The sequence below is a fragment of the Pleurodeles waltl genome, chromosome 4_1 (genome assembly GCF_031143425.1).
Source record: "Pleurodeles waltl isolate 20211129_DDA chromosome 4_1, aPleWal1.hap1.20221129, whole genome shotgun sequence".
Lineage (NCBI taxonomy): Eukaryota > Metazoa > Chordata > Amphibia > Caudata > Salamandridae > Pleurodeles > Pleurodeles waltl.
The window spans coordinates 746581470-746608247 of NC_090442.1; the positions used below are offsets into that span (position 1 = coordinate 746581470).

Below are 26778 nucleotides of genomic sequence, written 5' to 3' on the forward strand. Positions count from 1 at the left end.
CTGTCTGGAATTGAACAATGTGGCGGAGCAAGTCAACGGTATGCTAAAGCAAGCTTTGAATGCAGGAGTATTAGACTTAGGATTGTAGTTGTTGCAAAACCTATATAGATTTCAGCAAGCACTTACTAGAAGAATGTTAGAAGGTCAAACCCCTTCTTTTCAGCTTTATGAATGCACCTGATCTGGACCTCCCTGGAAGAATGGTGGATGAAAAAACGATGTATACAACCCTGTCTCATGATTGGATTCATTGCAGAACATTCAAGAAGTTAAAAAGAACCTCCCTCTCTAGAGACTCCGCCATTGAAAATAAAAATACTGACAGGTAGCGCAAAGTGCAAGAGCGAGTTCAGGAACACATCCCTGATTAGAAAGTCTTCGGACCATCCTACAGACCAAGAGTTCTAGTTTTTGTGGTAGAAGGTACAAGTACTGTGATCATAGCACCATTTCCTGGTGCAAAGAAAAACATGAAGGTGTCAGCCGATCACATCAAGAAGCACTAATTGGCCAATTCTGTTGAGCGGTCCCCCACCAACACCAAAGGGCCTCCAGATTAGTCCAATAAATTTGCTTTATAATCTGAAAATTCCTCAAGAAGAGTGCAGCTGTGCTGAAATCATACTATGGGCCTGATTAACAAAGGTAAACTTACACTTTTGTGTAAGTTTTTGCCTGATTTGGAGTTCACAAATGGCATTTTAATACTATATTTATGAGTGCGGTACAGACTCCGCAGCCAGGGTGGAAAACTCAACACACAAAAGATAAAACATGCCTATATTTTTATGTGTGGAGTTTTCCGCCCAACAGAGGAGTCTCCACAATGGTAAAATTACTATTGAAATGAAGTTTTGTGAATTCAAAAACAAATGTAAACCTACACAAAGGTGTAAGTTTACCTGTGTGAATCAGGCCTTATATCTCCAGATTTACATACATCATCAAGTACTGATCTGGACATGGCTCAAGCATCATCTTCAACAAGTGAACCTGCTGAAACCTCAGCAACGAATACTACAGCTGCACCTTCACCACTGAAACAATTCACATTGACGGAATTGATACACATTCAAAACATTGTGCTATCTGGAAATAAGCCTGGTCCAGATTTTGAAACAGGAGCCGTTTTCCTTCTATCTCTCCAAGAATCATTCACTCCATCAAATGGCCCATTCTACTGATGGATTCTTACCTGTTGGTGGGGCTGTGAGAGGTATATCCACCCACCGGGGTCCTACCTTCGGATCTTTGGTGCCATATTATCATTCCTTTTATGGTCTAATGCTGATAAAAATCTTGCTACTGGTGCATGGGCACTATTTTTCAAAACGTTTAATTTAATCTCCAGTGACCAAGGAATTGCACATTTGTTCTCACAAATTAGAAAATAGTCCTGAATTTTTTCAGAAAATATTTTTATATATTAACAGAAATGATAGATCAGACCAGTCTGCATTTTATTATTTCAAAGAATGTGAAAAGCTTAAAAAAGATTTTATATCTATGTATTTTCCAAAGAACAAGGTAACACATATTGGAAGGAAAATATTAATGAAAAAAAGGTGTTTGAGGAACTAAATGTTGGTAAACTCAAGACATTGATATCTCGTTCACAGCATGTATTATCCCTAGAGAAATAATATGGTCAAATAACACTGTTTAGTAGACAACTTTCATGAGGTTCACTTCCTTTTCAGATTTGAAAAAACACCATCACTTACGAAAATCATTGTTGGAGGCTGACTCTCTATGTAGTGTACAAAGCTAGGCCCACTGTGCAGGTGGTCCGGGCAACCACACATTGGTTAACGGGGATAAAAGCTAGATCACCTAAAACTCTAACTTTTAAGGTAGCTTGGTCGAGCAGTTAGACCAGTCTTGGAGAAGTGCAAAGCATTTGTTCTACTCAAAACATCAATCTTGCAACTCACACACTCAAATGAATAACTCAAGACCAATTTATATAAATACTTCAGATTTTTATATAATTTTTAAGACCAAGATAGTCAAAATTGGTTAAGTACTTTTTGACATGTGAATTTTTGAAGTTTTGTAAAAAATGGTCTTTTTTTGCGTAGTTATGCACCATAGGAATCAATAGAAAATCACCTTTAAAAATAATCGTGCGGTTGGTTTACCAAGTTCTTCTTTTGCAGGTTGATCAAGGTCGTCGGTGGGCACATTGTGCCAGCTGGAGAAGTTCGAGCGGCTCCCGGTTCCGGAGGGAGCAGAGGTGAAAAGTCTCTGGAGCTGGTGCAGGGCCACTTCAGGGGACCACTTGGAAAAGCACTGCATAGGTAAGTTTAAAGATGGTTCCTCGGGTCCACTTGGAGTGTCAAGGTTGCAAGGGGTAGGTGACCCTTAGGGCACAGCAGGCTCTGTTCTTCGTTGCAGGGAATAGGGCGGCCGGGTACAGAGCGAATCGATGAGCCAGAAGCTGTGCGCAAGGATGCCCTCTGGAGCAGGAGGCAAGTTGGTTCAAGGGACTTTTGCAGGACATCGGGGGAACTCTGGAGGGAGGTCCCAGGTGTTCCTGAAGTCCCTTGACTGGGGCTTCCTCCTGGTCATTTTCCAGCTCTAGAAGGGCTGGTTCTCTTAGTGTCAGATGTTTGATGACCAATATCTAGGGTATTGGTATGGTTTGATCACTGGAGGGAGCAGTGCCACCAAACTGGGAACAATTGCAGGGTTTGTCATCACGGTCGTCAGTGTGTCATTGGGTCCAGCTGCGACTTCCGATACAGGAGTTAGCGGCTGGTCAGTGAAGTGGCCCTCACTGGCTTGCTAGTTACTTGCTGTTGCAGAGTGGTACCTCTGGTGGGGGTTCTATGGTGATTTTCAAAACCTGGAGGTCCTCTGGGGTTCTTTAGAGTTTTTCCAGTTGTCCAGCAGCTCCTCAGCAGCAATTGTAGGGTCCTGGGTGCAGCAGGCAGGATTTGGAGCCTTTTCTTTGTGCAGCAGATCCACAGTTCTTGTGAACTGGATCTTCTTGGTGCTGGTCTTCTTTTGTCCATCGAATCTGATTACCTGGTCTAGGGATGCTTACTAAACACTGAATTTAGTAGGTGTTTTAGGGGGAACCTGGTAGAGACCCATAGGACACCTACCCTTGGGTTGCTACACCTACTAGAGTGACCACTTCCTGTAGGAAGGGTCACTTCCCTAACCCTGATTTACTATTTTCCTTCCATCCAAGATGAAGGAAAATGAAATGGAGTGCCCACCTTGCATGCAACAACTAAGGGGTGGTGCATGCCAGGTAGGACCACTCCTCCTCCTCTTTGTGTAGTTTCCCGCCTTTGCTCCCACCAAAAGTGGGGGCTTCCAAAGGGGGTAACCATGTGCTGCTAGCAACAGGCCTAGGAGTCAAGTTTCAAAAGTGCCACGCCTTTTGAAGCTCGCAGCCAGGGCAGTGCACATTCCTGAGGCAGGGGGTGTTAGAATCTCCACCCAGGAAGGGCATTGTTCTACCAACCAGAGAGATGGATCTCTCCCCCAAGTTTTGTGGATTGGGTGTCTGGAGGTGGCAGGCTGGATATGACCAAACAGCAACCATGCCAGGGTATCTATCTTTTGCAGGAGGCACTGCTAAGGTGACCTTTGAATACATTTGGAGATAAATCCAATACTGGTACCAGTTTGGATTTATCATTCTGAGTTGTTTGATCCCAAACAAGCCAGGGTTCAGAGTGGCCATCATGTAGCTGGGAAACTTGTGTTGACCAGTGTCCAGCACCTGTATTAAGATGGCTCCTCTGTTCACTCACTATATGCCAGGTTTGTTATGGACACAGTGGGGGCATATTGCTCATGCAGCTATGACCTCACATATAATATGGTGTACCCTGCCTTAGAGCTGGGAGGCCTTCGAGAGGAGTGTTTTATCCATAGTGTATGCAGTGTATGGCGGACAGGGCACACAGGCAGTGTGCCATGTCGAGTATGTATTTTAGGTTAACATCAGAACACCTAGCCTGCAATGGCAGTGCTGGGTAAATCCGGATGCATGGCCCTAGAGGGTGGCACAATCAGTGCTGCTGTCCTCAGAGGCCTACCCCATGCCCCTGGAACCTAAGTACCTTTTAATAGGAACTCAAGGTGGTAGCTAAAGGCGTATCTAATTGTGCCAATGCATCACAACAGCTTTTAGGGAAATAGCTCTGGCTATTTGGTTAGCAGGGGCACTGGGCACTACAATTTCTAGGCTACTTCATACATCGGGCAAAAAGTGGGGGGCTAACCATGTCAGAAAGAGGCCTTTTATCACACTATCCCCTCCGCCCCCAAAATGAAACAGGATGAGACTACCCTTTCCCTAGTGAGTCTTCATCATCTAAGTGGAAGAACCTGAAAAGGCCATTTGCATTGGCAAGGGCAGTTCCAGGTCTGTGTTCCACGTGAAAATCCATTCCCTGTAGGGAGATGGAGCACCTAAGCAGTTTGGGGTTTTGACCCTTCATCTGCTGTAGCCATCTGAGAGGCCTGTGGTCAGTCTGAATTATGAAGTGAGAGCCAAACAGTTATGGCCTCAGCTTCTTCAGGGCCCAAACCACAGCAAAGGCTCCCGTCCCTATGGTACTCCAATTTTGTTCCCTGTGGAGTAGTTTCTTGGTTATAAAAGCAACTGGCTGGTCATGTCTATCATAATTTTTCTGGGAAAGGACCACTTCTATCCCCATTTCAGTAGCATCTGTTTGGACTATGAAGTGCCTAGAGTAGTCTGGTGCTTGTAGGACTGGAGCATAGCACATATCATTCTTCAGGGTGTCAAAGGCTTTTGACAACTCACTGTCCACTTAACCTTTTTGGGCATTTTATTTGAGGTTTGCTCTGTGAAGGGGCAACTATACTGCCATAGTCGTTCACAAATCTCCTATAATGCCCAGACAAGCCAAGGAATGTCCTGATCTGTGTATGGGCTGTGGGAGCTTCCCAAGCCAGAATGATCTGAATCTTGAGTTGAAGGGGTTGGACTTGGTCTCCATCAGCAAGGTGGCAAAAGTAAACAACTTTCCCCTGCCCTATCTGACACTTACTGGCCTGCCTTCTGCCGAGCCTCAAGGACCTTCCTGAGGTGGATCAGGAGATCCTGCCTGGTGGAACTATACACAGCTATATCATTCAGATAAGTTGCACTAAATGTTTCCAGTTCACCAAGGACTTGGTTCACCAACATCTGGAAGGTGTCAGGTGCATTTTGTAATCCAAAGGGCATAACAGTAAACTGATAATGCCCACTAGGAGTAGAAAATGATGGCCTCTCTTTTGTTCCTGGGGTCAGGCCAATTTGCCAGTACCCAGATGTTAAATCAAAAGTACTCAGACATTTGGCTGCCCCTAGTCTGCCTATGAGCTTATCAGCTCTTAGAATTGGATGTGCATCAGTTTTTGTCGCAGATCTGAGGCCCCTGTAGTCCACACAGAACCTCATTTCCCTTGTCTCTCCTTTGGAGTGAGGTTTGGGGATTAACTAAAATTACTGGGCTAGTGTAGTGATATTGGTGTTTTGACCACTGACTTCGTGTTGCACCACTTTGCACTTGGCTTGGCTGTCCACCGTCACATTAGTGGTCACAAGTTACACACTCCATTTTGTATTCAGCTTAGCCTTAGCTTCACTGCCACGTTAAAGGTACAAGTAGTTTTCCATACAAAACATGTTTTGCAACGTGTTTTCTATTCTGCTTGTTCTTTTTCTCACCAAAGAGCTAGGACATAACGAGGAGGAGTCAGTCAGTCAGCACGATAAGGATGTGCTAGAATAATGTTTATGCTTCAGCAGGGAACGGCTTAGGCTTGGGAGAGACACCTTGTAAAACTGACCATTTCTAACCTGTTTCTTGTAATCTTGACCTAAAATAGCCAGCATTTTTTAATACTTCTTGCGCAGCAGGAGGGTTTTTTCCAGAAAGCCCTTTCCTCATTTGTTTAAGATATATAAGAGACCCAGGTCAACAGTGGGAGATTCAGAGACCTCAATTAGGATTTCAGACGTCGAATGTCTGATATATTTCCCATAAGGGTAAAATGGTAAAATTCTCTCTTTCTCGTTTCAGTGAAACGGGGTCATCAACTTGCTGGCAGGAGAAAGATAAAGCACGTGACAGGCCCAACGGTGATGCATTTCTATTAATTATTTGCTTTGCACTGTGTATGAATATATATATATATATATACATATATATATATATATATATATATATATATATATATACACACACACACACACACACACACACACACACACACACCACACAATAGATAAGTGTTTGTATCCTTGCATGTATATATTTGCTGTTTATAGATTGAAGATTCGTTGTACATGGTCTTACTTCATTGTTGCACATTTTTAAAGTACACTCTTCGATTATACAGGCCTTCCTTCAAGAGCCTTGCAAAAAGATATAATAAATGTCTTCTTCAGATTAAGAGGTGCATTCCAGAGACTCTTTTCTACTCCTTTCAGTGTGTGTATTTTTGCTCAGTCAGAAGTAATACAAAACAGCTAGTCCAGGGTCTCTCAGAGGGTTCAATGATACCCAAATCCAGCATGTTTTTAACTTCTGCCTGGATACTCTCTCTGACATGGTCTGTCTATAAATCTTGTTCTTGACAAGCAGGCTGTCACCAGTATCAACATCACGGGTACACCAGGTTGTTTTCCAGGGGTCAGAGAGAATAAGCAAGCATACTGGTTGAATATTTACCTGCAATCAGTTTGCTGTTGTTCTGTGGGGGTGTCTGACAAGACCACTCCATCCACAGAATCATTTTGGGGGTTGCTGGAGAGGAGATCACAGAGAGGGTCACTCTCATCTTCCTGTCCCTCATCTGTAACCAGGAGCATGGTCACATCAGCTCTGTCATAGAAGGGTTTTAGGCGGTTGACGCGTATGATTCTTTTTAGGTGTATGCAACTGCCTAGGTCAACTAGATAAGTGACCTCCCCTTTTCTTTCAAATATGGGATAGATCCCAGACCATTTGTCTTGGAGGGTTCTTGGAGCAACAGGCTCCAACACCCAAACTTTCTGCCCTGGTTGGAACTCCACGTAGCAGCTTTCTGGTCATATCAGAGCTTTTGCAACGCCTGGCTGGCCTGAAGATGTTTGCTGGCTTTCTCCATACTCAGCCATTCTTGAACGTAGGCCAAGCACATAGTCCACAATATCTTGTTGGGCTCCTAGAGAGGCTTCTCCCAGCCTTCCCTCACAAGACTTAGTGGCCCCCTAGCAGGGTACCCAAACTAAAGTTCAAATGGAGAGAAACCTACTCCCTTTTGTGGCACTTCCCTGTAGTCAAACAACAGGCAAGGAAGCAGGACATCACATCTTCTGAGTTTTTCAAGGAGTCCTCCAGTCATGCCTTTAGGGTCTGGTTAAATATCTCAACCAGCCCATTTGTTTGAGGATGGTATGGGGTGGTGAACTTATAGGGTCACCCCACATTCCTTTACCATGTTTTAGGTATGCAGACATGAAGTTTGAACATCTGTCTGATACTATCTCCTTAGGCAACTCTACCCTGGTGAAGATACCCAGGAGGGCTTTGGCAACTGCAGATGCAGTAATGGTCCAGATACCTAGTGGCATGATCCACTACCACTAGTATGTATCTGTGTCCTGATGCTGTTTGAGGGTCAAGGGGGCCAACAATGTCGACCCCTAAGCTTTCAAAGGGTACCCAAACCACGGGTAGTGGCATTAAGGGGGGGCTTTAAGTGCCCACCTGCTTTGCCACTTTCTGGCAGGTGGGGCAGGACTGACAAAAGTCCCTCACTTTTTGTAACATTCCTGGCCAATAAACATGGTTAACCAACCTGCTCCAAGTTTTATTTTGGCCCAGATGCTCAGCTAGGGGAATGTCAAGGGCTATAGTGAGGAGAAATTCTCTGAACTGCTGGGGAACTACCATCCTCCTGGTTGCACCAGGTTTAAGGTTTCTGGCCTCATTCCACAGGAGCCCCTCTTCCCAATAAACCCTGCGGGTACCACTGACATTCCCTAACTCTTCCTGTGCAGCTTTCTGCCTCAAACCTTCAATAGTGGGGCAGGTCCTCTGTTCCGGCACAGATCTGTCCTGGAGTGTCCCCCTGTGCCCAAGAGCTCTGGGGGGTAAGGCCCAAGCTCTTCAGGCTCAGTTTCCTCAAAAAGGTTGACTCCACTTCCTGGGAAGAGGGATCCTGATTTGAGATCTGTTTTGAAGCTGGTCCGTCAGTCTTCTTGCCTTTTCCCTTGGGAGGCTGGTCCACTATTTCAGGATTCAGCTCTCCTTTTTCTCTCTGAAGTTTGCTTTGTGCCCTTGTCTTGGCACATGCCCACTGAGGGATCCCTAGCATTGCAGCATGGGTTTTCAGTTCTACATCAGCTCAGGGAGAAATGCTCCAGGTCAACTCCAAGCAGACAATCTACTGGAATGGATGAGGACACAACCACTTTTTTTGCCCTACTACTTTCCCCCCACTCAAAGATTACCATAGCCATGGGATGGAACTTTGTCTCATTGTCAGCATTGGTGACAGGATAATACTTCCCTACCAGGAACTGATTTGGGCCAACCAAGTGCTGAGTTACCATGGTAACGTTAGCTCCTGTGTCCCTGAGTGCTTCCACTTTCTCCCCATTAATCAAAGGGTGCTGTCTCTATTTTTGCATATTACTTGGCCAGGCAGCACAGGAAAAATCTATCCCACCTTCAATGCCTAATGTTGCCTCTGTGGGGTCACCGACATGGTTAGACCATACCTCTGATCCCATCTGGAGATTAGCAACTACATTTACTTCAGACTGACTAGAGGCATTCTTTTTGTTTTTATCGCTAGAGTCTCCAGTTTGGTGTTTAGTGCCCTTCAGTTTTTCAGTCATGGCACGAAGTCTTGCTGGGATCAAAGTGTCTACCTTTGTACTCACCCCTAGACCTTGATGAGTCTCTGGGCCCATCCTCCTGTGCAGGTTTTTGGGGGCCTTGTGAAGACTCGTTGTTGTTTTGACTTTGGCTCCCATCTTTCTCTTGGGGGGGCATTTCGGCATCTTTCTTTTGGTCTCCCCCACCAGTGGCAGTTTTGGTCACCCTTGTCTTGACCCAATGGTCTGCCTTCCTCCCCAGTTCTTGAGAGGAAAGTGGACCTAGGTCTACCAGTTGTTGATTTAGCCTATCATTGAAACACTGTGCCGGCTGGAGAAGTTTGGGCAGCTCCCAGTTCCAGCGGAAGCAATGGTGAAATGTCTCTGGAGCTGGTACAGGGCCACTGCGGTGGAGCACTTGGAAAAGCACTGCACAGGTAAGTTTAAGGATGGTTCCTCTGGGTCCCCTTGGACTGTTGAGGTCACAAGGGGTGGGGGAACCCTTAGGGAACAGCAGGTTCTTCATTGCAGGCCACAGGGCGGCTGGGTGCAGAGCGAATCAGTGAGCCAGAAGTTGTGTGCAAGAATGCCTTCTGGAGCAGGAGGTAAGTTGGTTCAAAAGCTGTTTGCAGGACAATGGGGGCACTCTGGCAGGAGGTCTGAGGTGTTCCTGAAGTCCCTCGACTGGGGCTTCCTCCTGGCCCTTTTACAGCCCCGGGCAGACTGGTTCTCCTGGTGTCTGATGTTTGCAGACCAATACCCAGGGTATTGGTACGGTTTAACCACAGGAGGGCACAGTGCCACAAAACTTAGTAAACTTGCATGGTTTGTCCTCACAGTCATCAGAGTGTCGTTGGGTCCAGCTGCAAATTCCGGTTCAGGAGTTAGCAGCTGGTCAGTGAAGTGACCTTGACTGGCTTGTTGGTGACTTGCTGTTGCAGAGTAATACCTCCACTCTGGAAGGAGTTCTATGGAGGTTTTCGAAGCATGGAGGTCCTCTGTTTTTTTTTTAGAGTTTTTCCAGTTGTCCAGCAGCTCCTCAGCAGCGATTGTCAGGTCCTAGGTGCAGCAGGCAGGGTTTGGCGCCTTTTCTTTGTGCATAAGGTCCATAGTTCTCGTGCCTTGGATCTTCTTGGTGCTGGTCTTCTTTTGTCCGTCAAATCTGATTACCTGGTCTAGAGATGCACACTAAATACTGAATTTAGTGGGCGGTTTAGGGGAAACCTTGTAGTGACCAATGGAACATCTACTTTTGGGTGGTTACACCCACTACAGTGACCACTTACTGTGGGTAGGGTCACTTCCTGATTCCTGATTGGCTATTTTCCTTCCATCCAAGATGGGGGAAACTGAAATGGAGTGCCCACCTCGCAGACAACACCTTAGGGGTGGTGCATGCCAGGTGGGGCCACTCCTCCTTCTCTTTATATAGTTCCCCGCCTTTGCTCCCACCAAAAGTGGGGATTTACACAGGAGGTGACCATATGCTGCTAGCAGCAGGACTGGGGTCAAGATCTCTCCCTCAAGGTTTGTAGATTGGGTGTCTGGAGGTGGCAGGCTGGATATGACTAGTCAGCAACCATGCCAGGGTAGCTTTTGCAGGTGACCCCTGGGAACATTTAGGGTTGCCCTTCTGACCCTTGCCCACCACAAATCTTCAAGAACATCCTGCTATCTACTTCTGCTGCCACACCTGTAAGAAGAATCATCAACAACCCTTTAACTTCAGGAACTTTTCCTGCAGACCTGAAAAAGGCATACATATGACCTTTATTAAAGAAAACAAACCTAGACCCGCAAGACCCCAACAACTACAGACCAATCACAAATGGACCTTTCCTGGGCAAATTGATAGAAAGAGCAGCATTCGCCCAGATGTCACAATTCATTGAAGACAATTCTATACTTTTAGACTTCCAAACTGGATTCCGCCCAGGAAGAAGCACTGAATCGGCACTCATGGCAATCTGGGACGATCTTAAAAACACAGTCGACCGAAATGGAGTTGCTGCTCTACTTCTCTTGGACCTCTCACCTGCCTTTGATACGGTTGACCATGATACCCTAACTCAAAGACTCCACGAAGCCGGCATACAAGGGATAGTTCTCAACTGGATTACTTCCTATCTTCAAAAAAGAGCGAATATTATCCGCTCGCCCCACTTCTCGTCCGAACCCTACATCACAAAAGCAGGGGTCCCCCAAGGGTCAATCATCTCACCTTTGCTTTTCAACATCTACATGATATCTTTACCAGAACTGATCAATGATTTCCATCTCACATGCTACAACTATGCAGATGACACACAAATACTACTTAAATTAGAAGGCCCCAAAAACATTGAAAACTCAGAAATCTTTAGTTGCCTCAGAGCCGTTTATCAGTGGATGACCTGGAGCCATCTCAAACTAAATACCTCCAAAACAGAAATACTCATATGTGGTGACTGGAAAAATTATGACCCTCTGTGCGTCTGGCCTGACGATCTCGGACCACCTCCTCAATTATCCAAGGAAGTTAAAAACCTAGGAATCACCATGGATTCCAAGTTAACTATGAATGCCCAAGTACCCAAATTAGCACGCACAAGCTTCATCACCTTAAAGACTTTACGACGCATCTTCCCCACCTCGGATTTCCACACAAGGTGCAAGCTACTTTCTCACTTGTACTATCCAAACTGGATTATGCCAATAGCCTCTACCATGGATCATCTCTATCTGTTATGAAAAAACTACAACGTATCCAGAATTCCGCAGCCAGGCTACTACTACATATAAAGCTGCAAGCCCACATCTCCCCTGCCTTGAGAGCACTACACTGGTTACCTGTTGCCAGAAGATGCACTTTCAAGCTGCTTTGTATCACCCACAAAGCTATACATGGAACAGGACTGCTTTTTATCAGAAAGAAAATTACCAAATACATACAACAAAGAACACTCCGCTCAAGATTGGCACCCCGCCTTAGAACACCACCATACAAGAAAAAGACTATAGGTGGTACATCCTTCTCCGTCCAAGCAGCCAAACTATGGAATTCATTACCCCCAACTATAAGAGCCACAGATAACTTTCTTGTCTTCAGAAAACTACTCAAGAGTTGGCTCTTTCCTGAATAACCACCTTTTTCAAACAACTATGAACTGCATATGCCTATGTGGATAAATATTTTTTTCAGATTATATGTATATTTCTATTTATTTATAGTTTCTTTGGAAAATATGTATTGCTACTATGTCATAACAATAAAATACAGAAACACTCTTTAAACTTGTCTGACTAACTATTTTTTACCCATGATTCTAATTATGCATTGTATGTGCATATGTGTGTGTATTCATGTGTGTGTGTGTGTGTGTATGTATATATATATATATATATATATATATATATATATATATATATATATATATATGTGTATGTATGTGTATATGTTGTTTCTGTGCTTGGCATGTTCGTGGATCATTGCATGGCTCCTGGGTGGGTTGTTATACTAGATATCTATGAATTCCTGCTCTCATCTTATCACACTTATCTACTCATCACTCTTATGTCATGTCTCTATCAAACTATCCTCCATTCTCACTCTGACTCATCCCAAATCCCTTCTACCACTTTCATCTCCTAAATATCTCTGCCTAAGCTCTTCCCTCCGCTTCCACATCTAACTCACCAAACCTCACTCTACCTCTGTGACCTCCCACACAACCCTACTATATTCTCCTGCATTCATCTCACCCTGCTACTATGCTCTCCCTAACCCTCCCACATAGTCTTCCCCCTCCGCCCCCCTTTACTCATCCCAAGCCTTTGGGCTGAGTAAATGAAGGATATACTCCCAATTAACACTTCTGGATTTCTTTCCTCCTCCACCCCTCCATTACTCCAGTCAATCTAACTAACAAACTCTCATATCCGCGGCTCAAATTAACTCATAATAATACTAAAACTGTACTCATTATTTAACGATACTAATCCATCACTAATTGTTGTTGGGTTCCTCAGTAGCGTGTTACTCATCGAAAAGCACTTCGACGCCTCGTCAGGGGTAGTAAGCGCTATATAAATACGATTACAATACAATACAATACAATACTGGCACCAGTTTGGATTTATCATTCGGAGTTGATTGATCCCAAACAACCCAGGGTGCAGAGTTGTTGTCATGTAGCTGGGAAACGTATGCTGACCAGTGTCCAGCACCTGAATTAAAATGGCTGCTCTGTTCACTCACTATGTCCCAGGTTTGGCAAGGACACAGTGGGGGCATATTGCTCACGCAGCTATGCCCTCACATATACTGTGATGCACCCTGCCTTAGGGCTGGAAGGCCTGCCAGAGGGGTGTGTTATCCATAGTTTATGCAGTTTATGGTGGACTGGGCACACAAGCAGAGTGCCATGTCGAGTTTGTGTTTTAGGTTTGCAGCAGGAGACCCAGCCTCCATTGGCAGTGTGAGTGCATCTGGATGCATGGCTCTAGAGGGTGGCAAAATCAGTGCTGCTTCCCTCAGGGGCCTACCCTTAGACCCTCATGCCCTGAGTACCTAAGTACCTTTTACTAGGGACTTATAGTGGTAGCTAAAGGTGTATCCAATTGTGCCAATGCATCTTAGCAGTTTTCAGGGAAAGAGCTCTGGCCCAGGGAACCCGGTTATCAGGGGCCTTGGGCACTACAATTTCTAAGCTACATTACACATCAGGCCAAACGTGGGGGGTTAACCATGTCAAAAAGAGGTCTTTTCTCACAGTCAATTTGGAACATTTTACAGACTGGAAATGGAAAGAAAACATTAATAATATTTACTTAAATTAAATTGTTATAAATGGAGTATGCTATTTAACATTGTTTGTTTCAGATGGAGCAGCCTTATGACCAACAGATACTGACGTGTATCTACAGGTTTCTGTCTAGAGCCACCGGTCAGACACTTTCTCTTCTGACAATAACTATCTACAGTGAAGGGAAGTTGTGCCAAAGGTGGTTGATGCAACCTAGTTTGAATACTGTGGAAAACCCATATGTCAAAAATAAGTGCAGATATGAATTTGAGTGATTTTCTTTCAGGAAGACATTCTGTAAAGGATAAAGGGTTTACAGCTACAATAATCTATGTGGCTATAAAAGAAGAACAAGCCAGGGGAACCCTTCAACAACCATAAATAAAGTACTGTTTTGAGAGGATATGAACATAAATCATATGCGACAAGAAAAGGCTTCTGAAATATTCTGTCTTATTTAGTCCTTATTTGACTTAGTACTGCCACATAGAAACATTCAGTATAAAAACATATTGGACAAGACAAATAAAAAAAAGTCATATGCACCATGGATATAGCACATACATGTCAGTGATCAAATAATACAAATCAGATAAAAACCAAATGAACAAAGACAAAGGTCCAAGAGGTTTGAGCACAAAAAAGGTTAGCAACACAAATTATTCCTCTCTTTAAACGTTGCAGATGCCTTTCTACCTCAGTATGAATGCAGCTGCTACATGTCTTGTCGAATAAGGGAAGCTTTCACAACAGAAGCTCATATGTACTGTTTGTTTTGGGAAGCTTGCGCCACAGACACACTTGATGTGCTACTTATTCTGTGTGTAAAATAAGCTAGCACCGACATAGATGTTTTCTGTCTTCTTGAAGCTTGATGAATTTTTTCACTAAACAAGAGCCAAGTGTATGGGGTGACCATGGCTCCCAGATTTTCAAGAACAGTCCTGGGTTTTCACCATCTGTGCCTATTAGTTTCAGTAAATTGTTTTTGAAGAGGCTTGATTTAACAAAGAGGGCATTTTAACCACTTGACTGCTAGGGCTTTCTCCTCCCAGTGCTGAGCCCTTTGCTGGATGTGTAGGGCAGTTATGCCTTGAGGCCCTCATACCATACCTTTTTCCACAAAAGCTATCCAGGCCAATTTTGTGTTTTCCCCTGCATCATGGTTAATTATGAGATGTCCCTGGTTAGCAGATTCAGTGAAATGCTGTAAAGCTGTATCTGACCTGGCTAGAAGAGATTTTTATTGGAAGGGTCAAACTCATTTTGTCTGGTTATCACTGTGTGGTAGTGGTTAAGGCCACTAAATTGCACTAATGATGGTCATTCATTTCTGAAATGTATTGCTGTATGTGGATGTTACTCCATTATTCTACTTGCACCAGAGTGTCACTCAAAGTGTTATACATAAAGTACAAAAATGTCAGACTGAGAATTGAGAAATGTCACACTTAAGGAAAGCTAAAACCTGCCCGCTATGAGTAAAGTGAGGGAAAGGATATGGAAGGGGGATATGTGCATAGCAGCCACGTTTTCAGATTGCCTTCCATAGTATAGTTTCAGACTTGCTATGAGTGACACTCTACTACCTGATGTGTGACATCTCGAGTGACACTTTCTTACCATCAAAACAAAGCAATAGAGTCTGTATAGGGTGCTAAATATCATAAACTGCCTACCCCATTTTGAGCAATGAGAAGCACTAGCCTGAATACATTCTAACGCTATTAGCGCATCCAAGAAGTAGTATGACCCAGCCCAGTTCATCCTAACTCCATTAGTAGTATAAGAAACAGCCAACCCACTCACTGTGTTCAAACTGTGTACACATCCAGCAGATTTACCGTTTCTCAATAGCTCTAACCCCATTTAAATCCATCAGAGCCAGCCCAGTCAGTTCAAAGCCATTCTAGCCCCACTCCCATCCACCAGAAGAAGCAATCATTAGAACCATCCTGGCCCTGCCCAGTGCATTCAAACACCATAATCAGCCATCCAACGCAGCCAGTTCAAACCATTCTACTCCCATCTACATCAATCAGAATTAGCCTTAAATAAGGTTGCCACCTTGCCTGATGAGTATTTTATTGTCTTTGCTGGCACAAAAAAGAAAATCATCTTAAGTTTGTATTTTTTCCCCTTATCAGTACCTACATAAAACGGCAAACATAAGAACAAAGGAGTTAAAAAGGTGTCCAGGAGCTGCCAAAATGATCATTGACTGACAATTAAACATAAGCAGAAAAGCAGTTTTAAAAATGAATAGGGACAATTTTATATAAACCCTATTTACCATGCTCAGGCATTTGCTGAATATTGAAATAACAAATATGGTATTATTTTCTGGGAAAGGTGCCAACAGTACGGGCCTATCCCAGTCTTAGTATAACCCCATTTACAGCCCTGTTTAACTCTCCTGTGCCAAGAGTCATAAGTGCCAACCCAGTCATTCACTGCCAGACTGAGCAAGAGTGTTGTCATGTGGCTGACAGTGCGGGGGGTGATCATTTGGTGCTCTGGAGTGCTGCAGTATTGAATATGAGAGGGCCCGGCCTTGGCGTTCTCTGCCTGGCTTCAGACGGGAGAGTGATTCCTGTTACTGCACCTCTCGTTTCAGGCCAGGAGAGGCAGAAGCCCAGCAGCTGTGTGTATTCAGCTGGCAGTGATCAGTAAAAAACCTGCCACGGTTATGCTCAGTGCCAATGAGCGCTACCTCCTTGGGTTGCCACCCTCCTGGACAAGGCGCCACTCGGGCGGCAGAGTGGGTACGGCAAAAAACAAAACAAAAAAAAACCTGTCGCCTGCAGTCTCAGTGTCTACTCTCAGCCAGTCCTGCAGTGTGGTCACAGTGAGGCAAGGGCGTTGCTGGTAGAGGCCAAATATCAGGCAAGACACCTCCTTTGGCTCCACCATAGAGATTAAGGCACGGTCTCTGCTGACAGGCCCCGATTGTCTGCATTCACGACTGAGAGACCACGTGGTATTCTATCTAGCCGGGCAGGGCAACTTGTTTTATTAAACTGCCTCAATAACTGGGTGATATCCCGGGTCACTGCATGGTGCAATGTATTTAATATTTTCAGGGTGAAAATAAAGTTTGATTAGGCCACTGTTGTGAGGCCAAGAGCATGCAGCAGGGCAGCATACAAAGCGCCTTGGTCGCTGGGGTGGTATATTTTTTGTGACTAATGCATTTTAGTGCGGTGATGTGGACATCAGCACAACAATGCCTTAGTCTAACCCCTAATGTGTGGTACTTGGCGTGTTGAGTGTGCTTTGAATGGCACTAGAAAAAGGATGGATGTGGTGACAGCTTCTCTTTGTTCATCATTAACTGTGAGCAAGAGTTATGTGTGGTATATTAAGGTGTTAACATGAGACCATGATAGTTGTGGAGTGGGGGTGGCGTTGCCAAGACGTTTTCTAGGCATAGTTATTTTATTCCCTTTTCGCTTTGTTGTTTATATAAGGTGCACAGTGTGTAGTGTTGGTGATTTATGGAGGTGTGGACCCTATCTAGGAAGACATCTGGGTTCTTGTTTCCCTGGTCCATTTGTGTGTAGTTCATCCTCTTTTACTCAGAATTCTGGGTGTGGGACTCAGTTCTGCTCTGTTTGGTACTTAAGTGTGGGACCCAGAGCCAAGGTTGAGGATTAGTAGGTTTTTCTTATGGGAGTTATATGGTAGGTTCTATACTTATCAACTTAATGTTATTTTAGAGCACTGTGTGAAAGGTATATGAGAGCGCAGCGCCATTTAAGTTCCTTACCAAGGCGACTCTGTGGAAAAGCACAGAAATAACTATATATTTATTTATTCGAGAGCTTCCTGGAGCTCTGCCTAATAACATGTTTTTATCCAACGCTTCTATGTGTTGTATACAGAGGGCATCATTATCCCTATTTAACGGTGCACAATTCCACAATATCGAAGAAGTAGGCAAACAACGTGGAAATTACGGGATTCGAACTCATGACCTACGGAATACTAGCCTTACGTTAACTCACGGGAGCCATCTTGCCAGCGTAAAATAATATTGTGATGTAACCATCCCTCTGCTTTTCATACCTCTTCTTCTTCCTCATCATCATCGTCGTCATTCTCCTGCGGTAGATCAACCCCAGCCGTTCCAGCAGGGCCCACGGTGGGCACCTCCATCTCAAAGCACCAACGTTACCTTCTAATAACGCTCGGCTGACTTTACAAACATGGCTGCTGCAGGTGAACGAAGAAGACGAGAAACGACGGCTGTGAAGACAAAAGAAGGACAGTGGAGTTGTTGGGAACGTGGCGGTCATCTTAGATTCTGTCATACAGAACAGGGCGTTCAAATGGCAACACAAAAACGAAAACTAGCAAATTTTGGATTATTCTTCACAAAACCATTACGTACGGCGAGCCAGAAAACCGCACATTTAGTACATACAGGTATAGTAAGAAAGTATGGACTTTGTAGCACATTAAAACCTACAATACATTTATAGTATTTATCAGTACCATATTATCCTTTTTAGGCATCGTACTCGAAATCATTTGGATTTTCTTTGTTTTGGAAAAAGAAATATTGAATTTGCCGAGGGGCAGTTCTAAGATGGCTGCCATTCTCACCTTCCTCCCTAATCGCATTTGGCCCTAATGGCATATCTGGAAGGAGCGGTCTTTTCTTTTCAGTTGCCACTGTCAGTGTAGTGTTATGTAATATCTCGATGTGCGATTTGTACAAGACTAGCAGTATGGCGAAGCTAATAGTAGAATAATGTTAGGGATCACAACTCCCCACGGCACTATTTTGTCAGATACAATACTGTATAGCCTTTTGGAAAGTTAGTAAGTACTTTTTCATAAAAAGAAAAGTTTGCAAGGATTGCATTCAAACACACCGGATCAGCTATAGCCAGGCAAACTGTTTCTTAATAATCATGATGTATTCGATGTTTGATCCAACATCGAATACATTTCACTTTAATTTGTATAAATGATTGTATCATTAAACATTGTTCTATGCAACATATTTGCAGGCCTGTAAGTCTTAAAAACTTGAACATTTCAGTCATGTCTAATTTTGTTTCTTCACATAATGCATTTAACCAAAGCGCTCCAATTTTGGAAATTATTAGTAGTAAGGACTAATGTAGATTTTCCTAGTAAGTTATGAATAAAAGTCTTAATTTTATTAAAGACACAGAGGCGAGTATTATGCATTTATTTTCTTGTTTTATTAAATAGCAGCAGTCGAGAGAAAAAACTACAAATCCCAGCAGGCAAACAAAACATGGCCAATAGGAGAAAACAAGTAGTCCAAGAGTATACACCAATCACAGTACAGTGTTTCCCTAAATACCAACCTTGACTGTGAACAGCCCTCTTTTCTTGTGCAAGGGTCTAGAAAGTGAAAAATAAAGGCAAAATGGAACAAACAATGCTGATTGCCATAACTAAAGCCAGGAGGTCTTGGACAAAGTTCAACAATGGAGACTTGGAACTGGCGAAAAGAAAGTCGTCCGGGTGGAGAAGGCAATGTTGAGGATCTGGAGGTTGAGGAAGAGTCAATCGCAGATTCACTGGAAACAGATGATCAGGATGTCGTTTGTGCAGCAGGAGCAGTTGCTGAAAGGGAGGGAGAAACAAAAAGTCAAGATTTGTTACGGTGGGATAATACTCGTCTCCGTGTCTTTAATAAAATTAAGACTTTCCTTCATAACTTACTGGGAAAATCTACATTTTATGGCAAGACCGGAGGCTCATATTATGCTAGTTTAAAGCGAATTAATCACATTTAACGAGGTATGTTGAACTGGCTTACAGTAGAATACTTTAAACACATTATCGTTAGACCAATCAGCCGATTTGAGAATGTCTTCTAACCGAGAGACAGCCCAGAAAGCCTTAGAGGCCATAGCTCCTCTGGTAGAATGGGCCCCAAAAACTGAAATATCTACCCCCGCTTAAAGACATAGGGGGTCATTCCGACCCTGGCGGTTGGTGTTAAAGCGGCGGCCAACCCGCCAACAGGCAGGCGGTCAAAAAAATGGAATTCAGACCCTGGCGGGAACCGCCAACACAGCCCACCACTTTAACACTCCGACCGCCACGTCGGGGCAAACAAACAGCGCGATGGTCACCGCCAACAGACAGGCAGCAGACAATGTACCGCCCACCCTATCACGACCCACCAATCCGCCACCTTTTCCGGGGCGGGAGCCCCGCCGATAAAAACACGGCGGAAACAGATCACGAACGGGAAACGCTCACCTCTATACACTCCACAAGGAATCTGGACAGCATGGAACCCGAATTTTATGACAAGACCGGAGGCTCCTATTATGCTTTCTTTTCCTGCTTTATTTTAATAGCAGCCAAGAGGAAAACACCAATCCCAGAGGTTTGCGCAACAAGCAACCAATGGGAGGTAAGAACAATAACATTAACCAATCAGTACACAGTATTAGATAACCTACACCAATCCTGACTGCAGGCAGCCCTCTTTTCTTGCTGCTCGCAGTCAAGATAAGTATATCTTTCGTTGCTCCATACATTTACTCTCATTTCAATGTGTTTTACTATTCTATGTTCATATTTTATTAACGTTTTGTGTTACCTATGTTTACCCGATATTCGCGTGCCTTTGCTGCCCCAACCGCTCTTTAATTCTTTCATTTGCGCGTGAAGGGAAATCCTCCCTCGTCTTTGGATTCGCGCCGCCGTGAACGTTCTATTCTGAACGCCGGCTGACGCGACCTTCATTAGCCCGGTCTTCGCATTCCGAACGCATTCCTAACCGCATTCCGGTCTAACGCTTGCATTTTAAAAGCTTTTATTCCTCTCCAGGAAACCGGCGCTCAGCTTTCAAGACACTTAGCGAGCCGCCCTTCGTCTTGCTGACGTTTCTTTTATCATTTGTTTGGTGAGTCTCACGCCCATCAACATTTAAAGCTTGTTCTCCCAAATTAACCCCTTTTTTACCAGTTCTTTCTCTTCTTCTCCATAGCTATGGATTTCTCAGAATATTTCAAATCGAATGATGATTCTGAAGATGATTTTTCTTATACTTTAAATAATTTCATCCAATCCTCAGTTAAAAAAGCAGTTTCTGCTTCTATGGGAAAAATTTCTAAACAAATTCATTCCACCGTATCGTCCTGTTTATCCCAATCACAAGTGGCCCATTCTGCAGGGGAAAGCAGAAAGCGCAAAGCCTCGGAGGCTTCTTTAAACCAGGCTAACGCCTCGTCTGCGCTTATGGATGGTGAGTCAAACTCACTCATGGTAGAGGACGAAGCTCCTCTAAGGCCTCCTACTACGGAGGGGAATACAAATTTGGGTACTAAAAGTAAAAACAAAACAAAAAATGTGTCTAAGACCCAAAAAATTGTGATTGCGGACATTAAGGACACCGATGATGATGGTGATACCAATTCTTCCTCCTCGGACATTGAGGACGATAACTCCTCCAATTTTTGGATTGGCCCTCCCCCTAAAAAATCTAAAACAACATCAACTAACCAAACCCATGCCCCCCTTTTAGATTCTGATGGCAATCCCATGTTTGACCCTGGTTTAATCCACCATCCCAATTCCACCGAATGGTTACCTTCTGACCATGTCGCAAACTATATCCTAGCAAAACAACGCCTTCCTCTAGACAAACAGGTACGATCAAAACTACGTTCTGAATGTCCCAGACCCTCACTCCCATTACACATCACCGCTACCCCTGCCATAGATCCGTCCCTCCTAACCTTCTTCTCCAATTTTGGTAAAGATCCCCGTAAAGGGGTAGACAGAGCCTGGGCTCTGTGTCAAGACAAAGTCCTTGATTTGGTCGGTCCCTTATCCCGCATTTTTGACCTAGCTGAATCCGCTAGAACCAATGACGAATCAATTGATCCTGAAGAACTGTCACTCTGGACTCAGAGAGCATTCTGTTTACTGGGTAATGCGAACTCAGCCATGACTCACAAACGTCGTAAAGGACTTTTGCTCAAGCTAGATCCTAAGCTTGCAAATCTGGCATCTAAGGATCCAGGAGCTAAAGCTGATGGCTTACTATTTGGAGATAACTTCATTAAAGAATTAAGCAAATACGTCACCACCTTTGCTTCTATCAACAAAGCCCAGCAGTCACTTAAAAAAGTTTTTAACTCACGGGTTTTTGCCAGGGCCGGTAGAGGAAGAAGCCGCTCCACCGGCCGGTCCTTCAGAAACCAAGGCTTCGGAGGCTCCTATAGTTACCAACAGCAACAGCAACTAGACTTTCGACCACAGTTCTACCCCCAGCGTTCCAGAGGATTCAGAGGGAGGAATCAACGCAGGTCTTATAACAATTCAGGTAAGCCAACCTTTTGGCCATCTTTCTATAGGAGGTCGTCTAAAATTTTTTCTCCACAAATGGATGGAGATTACCTCAGACCCCTGGGTTCTCAACACAATCAAAGGTTATTTAATAGAATTTTACGAAACTCCCTTTCAACCCTCCCCCCTTCTTCCCCTCAAATTTTCAAAAGAAATGTCAAATCTCATTTCTACAGAAATACAAGAGCTTCTTCGAAAAGATGCTATTCAACCAGCGTGTCCCCTTCCCTCAGGATTCATAAGCCCACTGTTTTTAGTGATAAGAAAAAACAAGAAAATCAGACCAGTCATCAACCTCAAACAATTCAATCAATTTGTTGTCTACTGACACTTCAAGATGGAAACGATTCTCCATCTAAGAGATTCGCTCCTTCTCAACGACTGGATGGTCCGTCTAGATCTCAAAGACGCGTACCTAACAGTTCCCGTACATTACCCTCACAGAAAGTTTCTCCAATTTCATTGGAATCACCGCACCTATCAATTTACCTGTCTACCCTTCGGTCTTTCATCAGCCCCCTGGTGCTTCACCAAGCTAATGAAACCTATCGTAGCCCTTCTTCGATCTCAAGGCTTCAGAATGATAATCTATTTAGACGATATTCTTCTAATGCATCAAGACATTTCTGCCCTTCGATCCCAACTCTCTTACGCAATCTCTCTTCTTTCGGACCTAGGCTTTCTAGTCAACAAAGAGAAATCGATGTTTACCCCGTCACAGACAATGGAATTCCTAGGATTCCTGATCAATTCCTCTCAAGGTCTTCTTCAACTCCCGACCTCAAAAATAAAAAAATATCAAATCAGAGATAACCCTATCTTTACAGCAGACTTCTCTCTCCCTCAGGTCTCTTGCAAGGATTGTAGGTCTTCTTTCTTCATCGATCCAGGCAATTTTTCCAGGCCCTCTTCACTATTGGGCTCTTCAGAGATTAAAAATTCGTCATCTACGCAAAGGTCTTGCTTATTCAGATTTCATCCCCCTCGACCTTGAATCCCGTACAGAACTTCAATGGTGGCTCGACCATCTCGAAGCCTGGAATGGCAGGACCATCTTTGCCTCAGTCCCAGATCTTGTATTAGAATCCGATGCAAGCCTAACAGGCTGGGGCGCAAGATGTGGGCAGATTTCGACTGGAGGCACATGGTCTCGACAGGAGTCTTCATTGCACATCAATTATTTAGAGATGCTTGCAGGCTCCTTTGCAATAAAAACTTTCACCAAGAACAGAGTCTCTTGTTCCGTACTTCTTCGTATGGACAACCTCACAGCAGTAAAATACATCAATCACCTTGGCGGTACCAAATCCAAACCGCTAGCGGAACTAGCAAAGAGCTTTTGGGAATTTTGCCTTCACCGAAAAATTTCAGTTCAAGCAGAATACTTGCCAGGTTCTCTCAACTCAGTTGCAGACTGGTTTTCTCGTCATCTTTCCGATTACAGCAACTGGAAGCTTCACTCTTCAGTCTTCAATTCTATACATCGCAAATGGGGTCCCTTCCATACAGACCTGTTCGCATCCCGTCTGAACACACAGCTTCCTCGTTTCTTCAGCTGGAGACCAGACCCTCACGCTTTAGCGACCGATGCGTTTCTTCAACAGTGGCATCACGCAACGCATTATGCATTCCCTCCGTTCATCATGATAAACAGAGTCCTCTCCCATCTCCGACGTCAAGAAGCCACAGTAGTTTTAGTAGTCCCGTTGTGGCAAGCACAAGTGTGGTATCCCACTCTCCTAGAATTAGCTGTCGACTTCCCTGTCCTTCTGCCCTCCTTCCCCTCCCTTCTTCTCAATCTGCAAGGTCTTCCCCACGACCTCATTCTCAACAAAACCCTTCTCCTATCCGCCTGGAAAGTATCAGGTCTTCCTCATCTTATCCAGGAATTTCACTCGAGGCTTCAACCTACATCAACAATTCCTGGGCTCCAGGCACTTCCAAGGCTTACAAATCAGCTTGGTGCATCTGGTCTAGCTGGTGTTTGGGAAAAGCATGTGAGCCCTTTTCAGCGGATCTAACTTTGATAGCTAATTTTCTTGCCTCTCAAGCTAGCGCCGGCAAATCTTACAGAACCATCAACCTATATAGATCAGCGCTATCCCTACATCACCCGTTTATAAACGGGAAACCCGTAGGAGAACATCCTATTATTTGTCGTCTTTTAAAAGGAATAAAATTCTCCAATCCCCCAATTCCCAAATACTCCACGTTATGGGATGTGAACCTAGTCCTCCAAATGTTTGTCTCTTGGCAGGATAATGACTCCTTATCTTTGAAAATGCTTTCAGCCAAACTAACAATGTTACTTTGTCTTGTCTCTATCAAACGTTTGTCAGATGTCAAAGCCCTAGATATCTCGGCTCGTCACTTCACTCCTACTGGTATTCTGTTCAATGTGTCTCGTCGTACCAAAACCAATATTACTTCTGTGTTCTATCCCTTTTTTCCAAACCAGCCAAAACTTTGTGTGGGAAACTGTTTAAAGGTCTATGAACAGAAAACAGACGATCTTAGAACATCTTCTGCTTCCCAACTCTTAATTTCCTTTAGGAAACCCTATAAACCTGTATCTTCCCCTACCTTGGCGCGTTGGGTCAAATGGGTGATGTCCCTAGCGGGCATTGATACTTCAAAATTTGGCGCCCATTCTGCTAGAGCTGCCATGGCGTCAAAAGCCTTTTGGGCTGGTTCACGATTGGAAGATATTCTAAGATTGGCAGATTGGTCAAATGATTCTACTTTTCGCACTTTTTATTGTAAACCTGTTAGTTCAGCAACTTCTATTGTAGTGAACATGCTTTAAACAAGCATAATAGGAGCCTCCGGTCTTGTCATAAATGTAGATTTTCCAAGTATTTTATGATGGAAAGTCTTAATTTTATTAAAGACACGGAGGCGAGTATTATCCCACCGCTTATTGTACTAACATTGTTCTCACCCACCCTGTCTAGTTAATACCAACGCTCCAGCATCCTCTTCAACCTAATTCATTGGATGCCGATTCTCCTCGCAGGACTCGTTCGCCACAACTTCCATTGATCTCAGATTCCTGCATCCATCGTTCTGTCAAGCCGTCCTATTCACCTAACTTGGACAGAATTCAAGACTTTTTTGCTCTAATCCTGGCAATATGTTTAATTTGTTGTATAGTGCCTTTATTCAAATCTGTTTCTTGACTGTCTCGCAATCGAAAAGAGGGCTGCCTGCAGTCAGGATTGGTATAGGTTATCTAATACTGTGTACTGATTGGTTAATGTTATTGTTCTTACCTGCCATTGGTTGCTTGTTGCGCAAACCTCTGGGATTGGTGTTTTCCTCTTGGCTGCTATTAAAATAAAGCAGGAAAAGAAAGCATAATACTCGCCTCCGTGTCTTTAATAAAATTAAGACTTTCCATCATAAAATACTTGGAAAATCTACATTAAACATCCTACCAGCGATTGTCTACCTGCTCCTCTACCAGGAGCACGAACGCCACCGCAGGAGACAACGGTGAGTACTGCACCTACGACACAGGGGAGGGGGGAGGAGAAAAGATTACGGGCACACACATACGCGACCCCCCCCCCCCAAATCCCCACACACCAATGCAGAGCAACAAGTCAGATTTACACCCCCAAACCCCCTGGAATAATTCAAAGACAAAATAAAATGATCATTAAAATAGAAGTATATTAAAGCATATTTGAACTTAAGTGAAATATTAGATTATTAAAACAAATAAATCACAACATGAAGAATATGAACATAGTCCAAAAGTCCGGCACATATTGGCTACATGCCATTGTCCGTGGGCCAATGTGCATAAACACATGGGCAAAGCCCACACACGAAACCCGATTCCATTGGAGAGAACACTGCTGGGGCATCAGATAATAAAACCACAGGCACCTCAGGGGGAAGGGAAGGGGGTGCACCTCAGCCACATGAGTCCACGACGCCAGATCCACGAGGGGCCTCCATGCCCACTGTACCATCCTGGGGAGTGCAAAGCCACAGTCTCACAAGTCTCTACAGTGGGTGGATTGCCCACTGTACCATCCTGTGGAGTGCAAAGCCACAGTCTCACAAGTCTCTACAGTGGGTGGATTGCCCACTGTACCATCCTGGGGAGTGCAAAGCCACAGTCTCAAAAGTCTTTTCAGTAGGTGGATTGCCCACTGTACCATCCTGGGGAGTGCAAAGCCACAGTCCATCTGGTGGATTACAGACTCCACTGGTTATGGAGGAGGCATGGTGCCCAGAGTGCTTTGTGAAGCCCTGCCCGACACAGATCTGGCCCTGCCAATGGGCCAGCGGTGCGGTGCTTGAGATGAAGGCCCCAGCGGAGCGGTGCTTGAGAGGAAGGGCCCAGCGGAGCGGTGCTTGACAGGAAGGGCCCAGCGGTGCAGAGACGGCGGGGCCCAGCGGAGCGGTGCTTGACAGGAAGGGCCCAGCGGAGCGGTGCTTGACAGGAAGGGCTCAGCGGAGCGGTGCTTGAGATGAAGGGCCCAGCGGAGCGGTGCTTGACAGGAAGGGCCCAGCGGAGCGGTGCTTGACAAGAAGGGCCCAGCGGAGCGGTGCAGAGACGGCGGGGCCCAGCAGAGCGGTGCTTGACAGGAAGGGCCCAGCGGAGCGGTGCTTGACAGGAAGGGCCCAGCGGAGCGGTGCAGAGACGGCGGGGCCCAGCGGAGCGGTGCTTGACAGGAAGGGCCCAGCGGAGCGGTGCTTGACAGGAGGGGCCCAGCGGAGCGATGCAGAGATGGCGGGGCCCAGCGGAGCGGTGCTTGACAGGAAGGGCCCAGCGGAGCGGTG

General features: G+C 44.7%; 1 protein-coding gene across 1 annotated transcript in view; it reads right to left on the reverse strand.

Annotated features, from left to right (window-relative positions):
* Positions 1-17845, reverse strand: part of GTF3C6 (general transcription factor IIIC subunit 6) — a 71200-nt gene extending 53355 nt beyond the window's left edge. The window contains exon 1 of the mRNA XM_069229372.1: positions 17698-17845. Coding sequence (XP_069085473.1) covers positions 17698-17787 — 90 coding nt within the window. The 5' untranslated portion in view covers positions 17788-17845. The remainder of the gene's footprint in view (positions 1-17697) is intronic.
* Positions 17846-26778: the final 8933 nt, after the last annotated feature.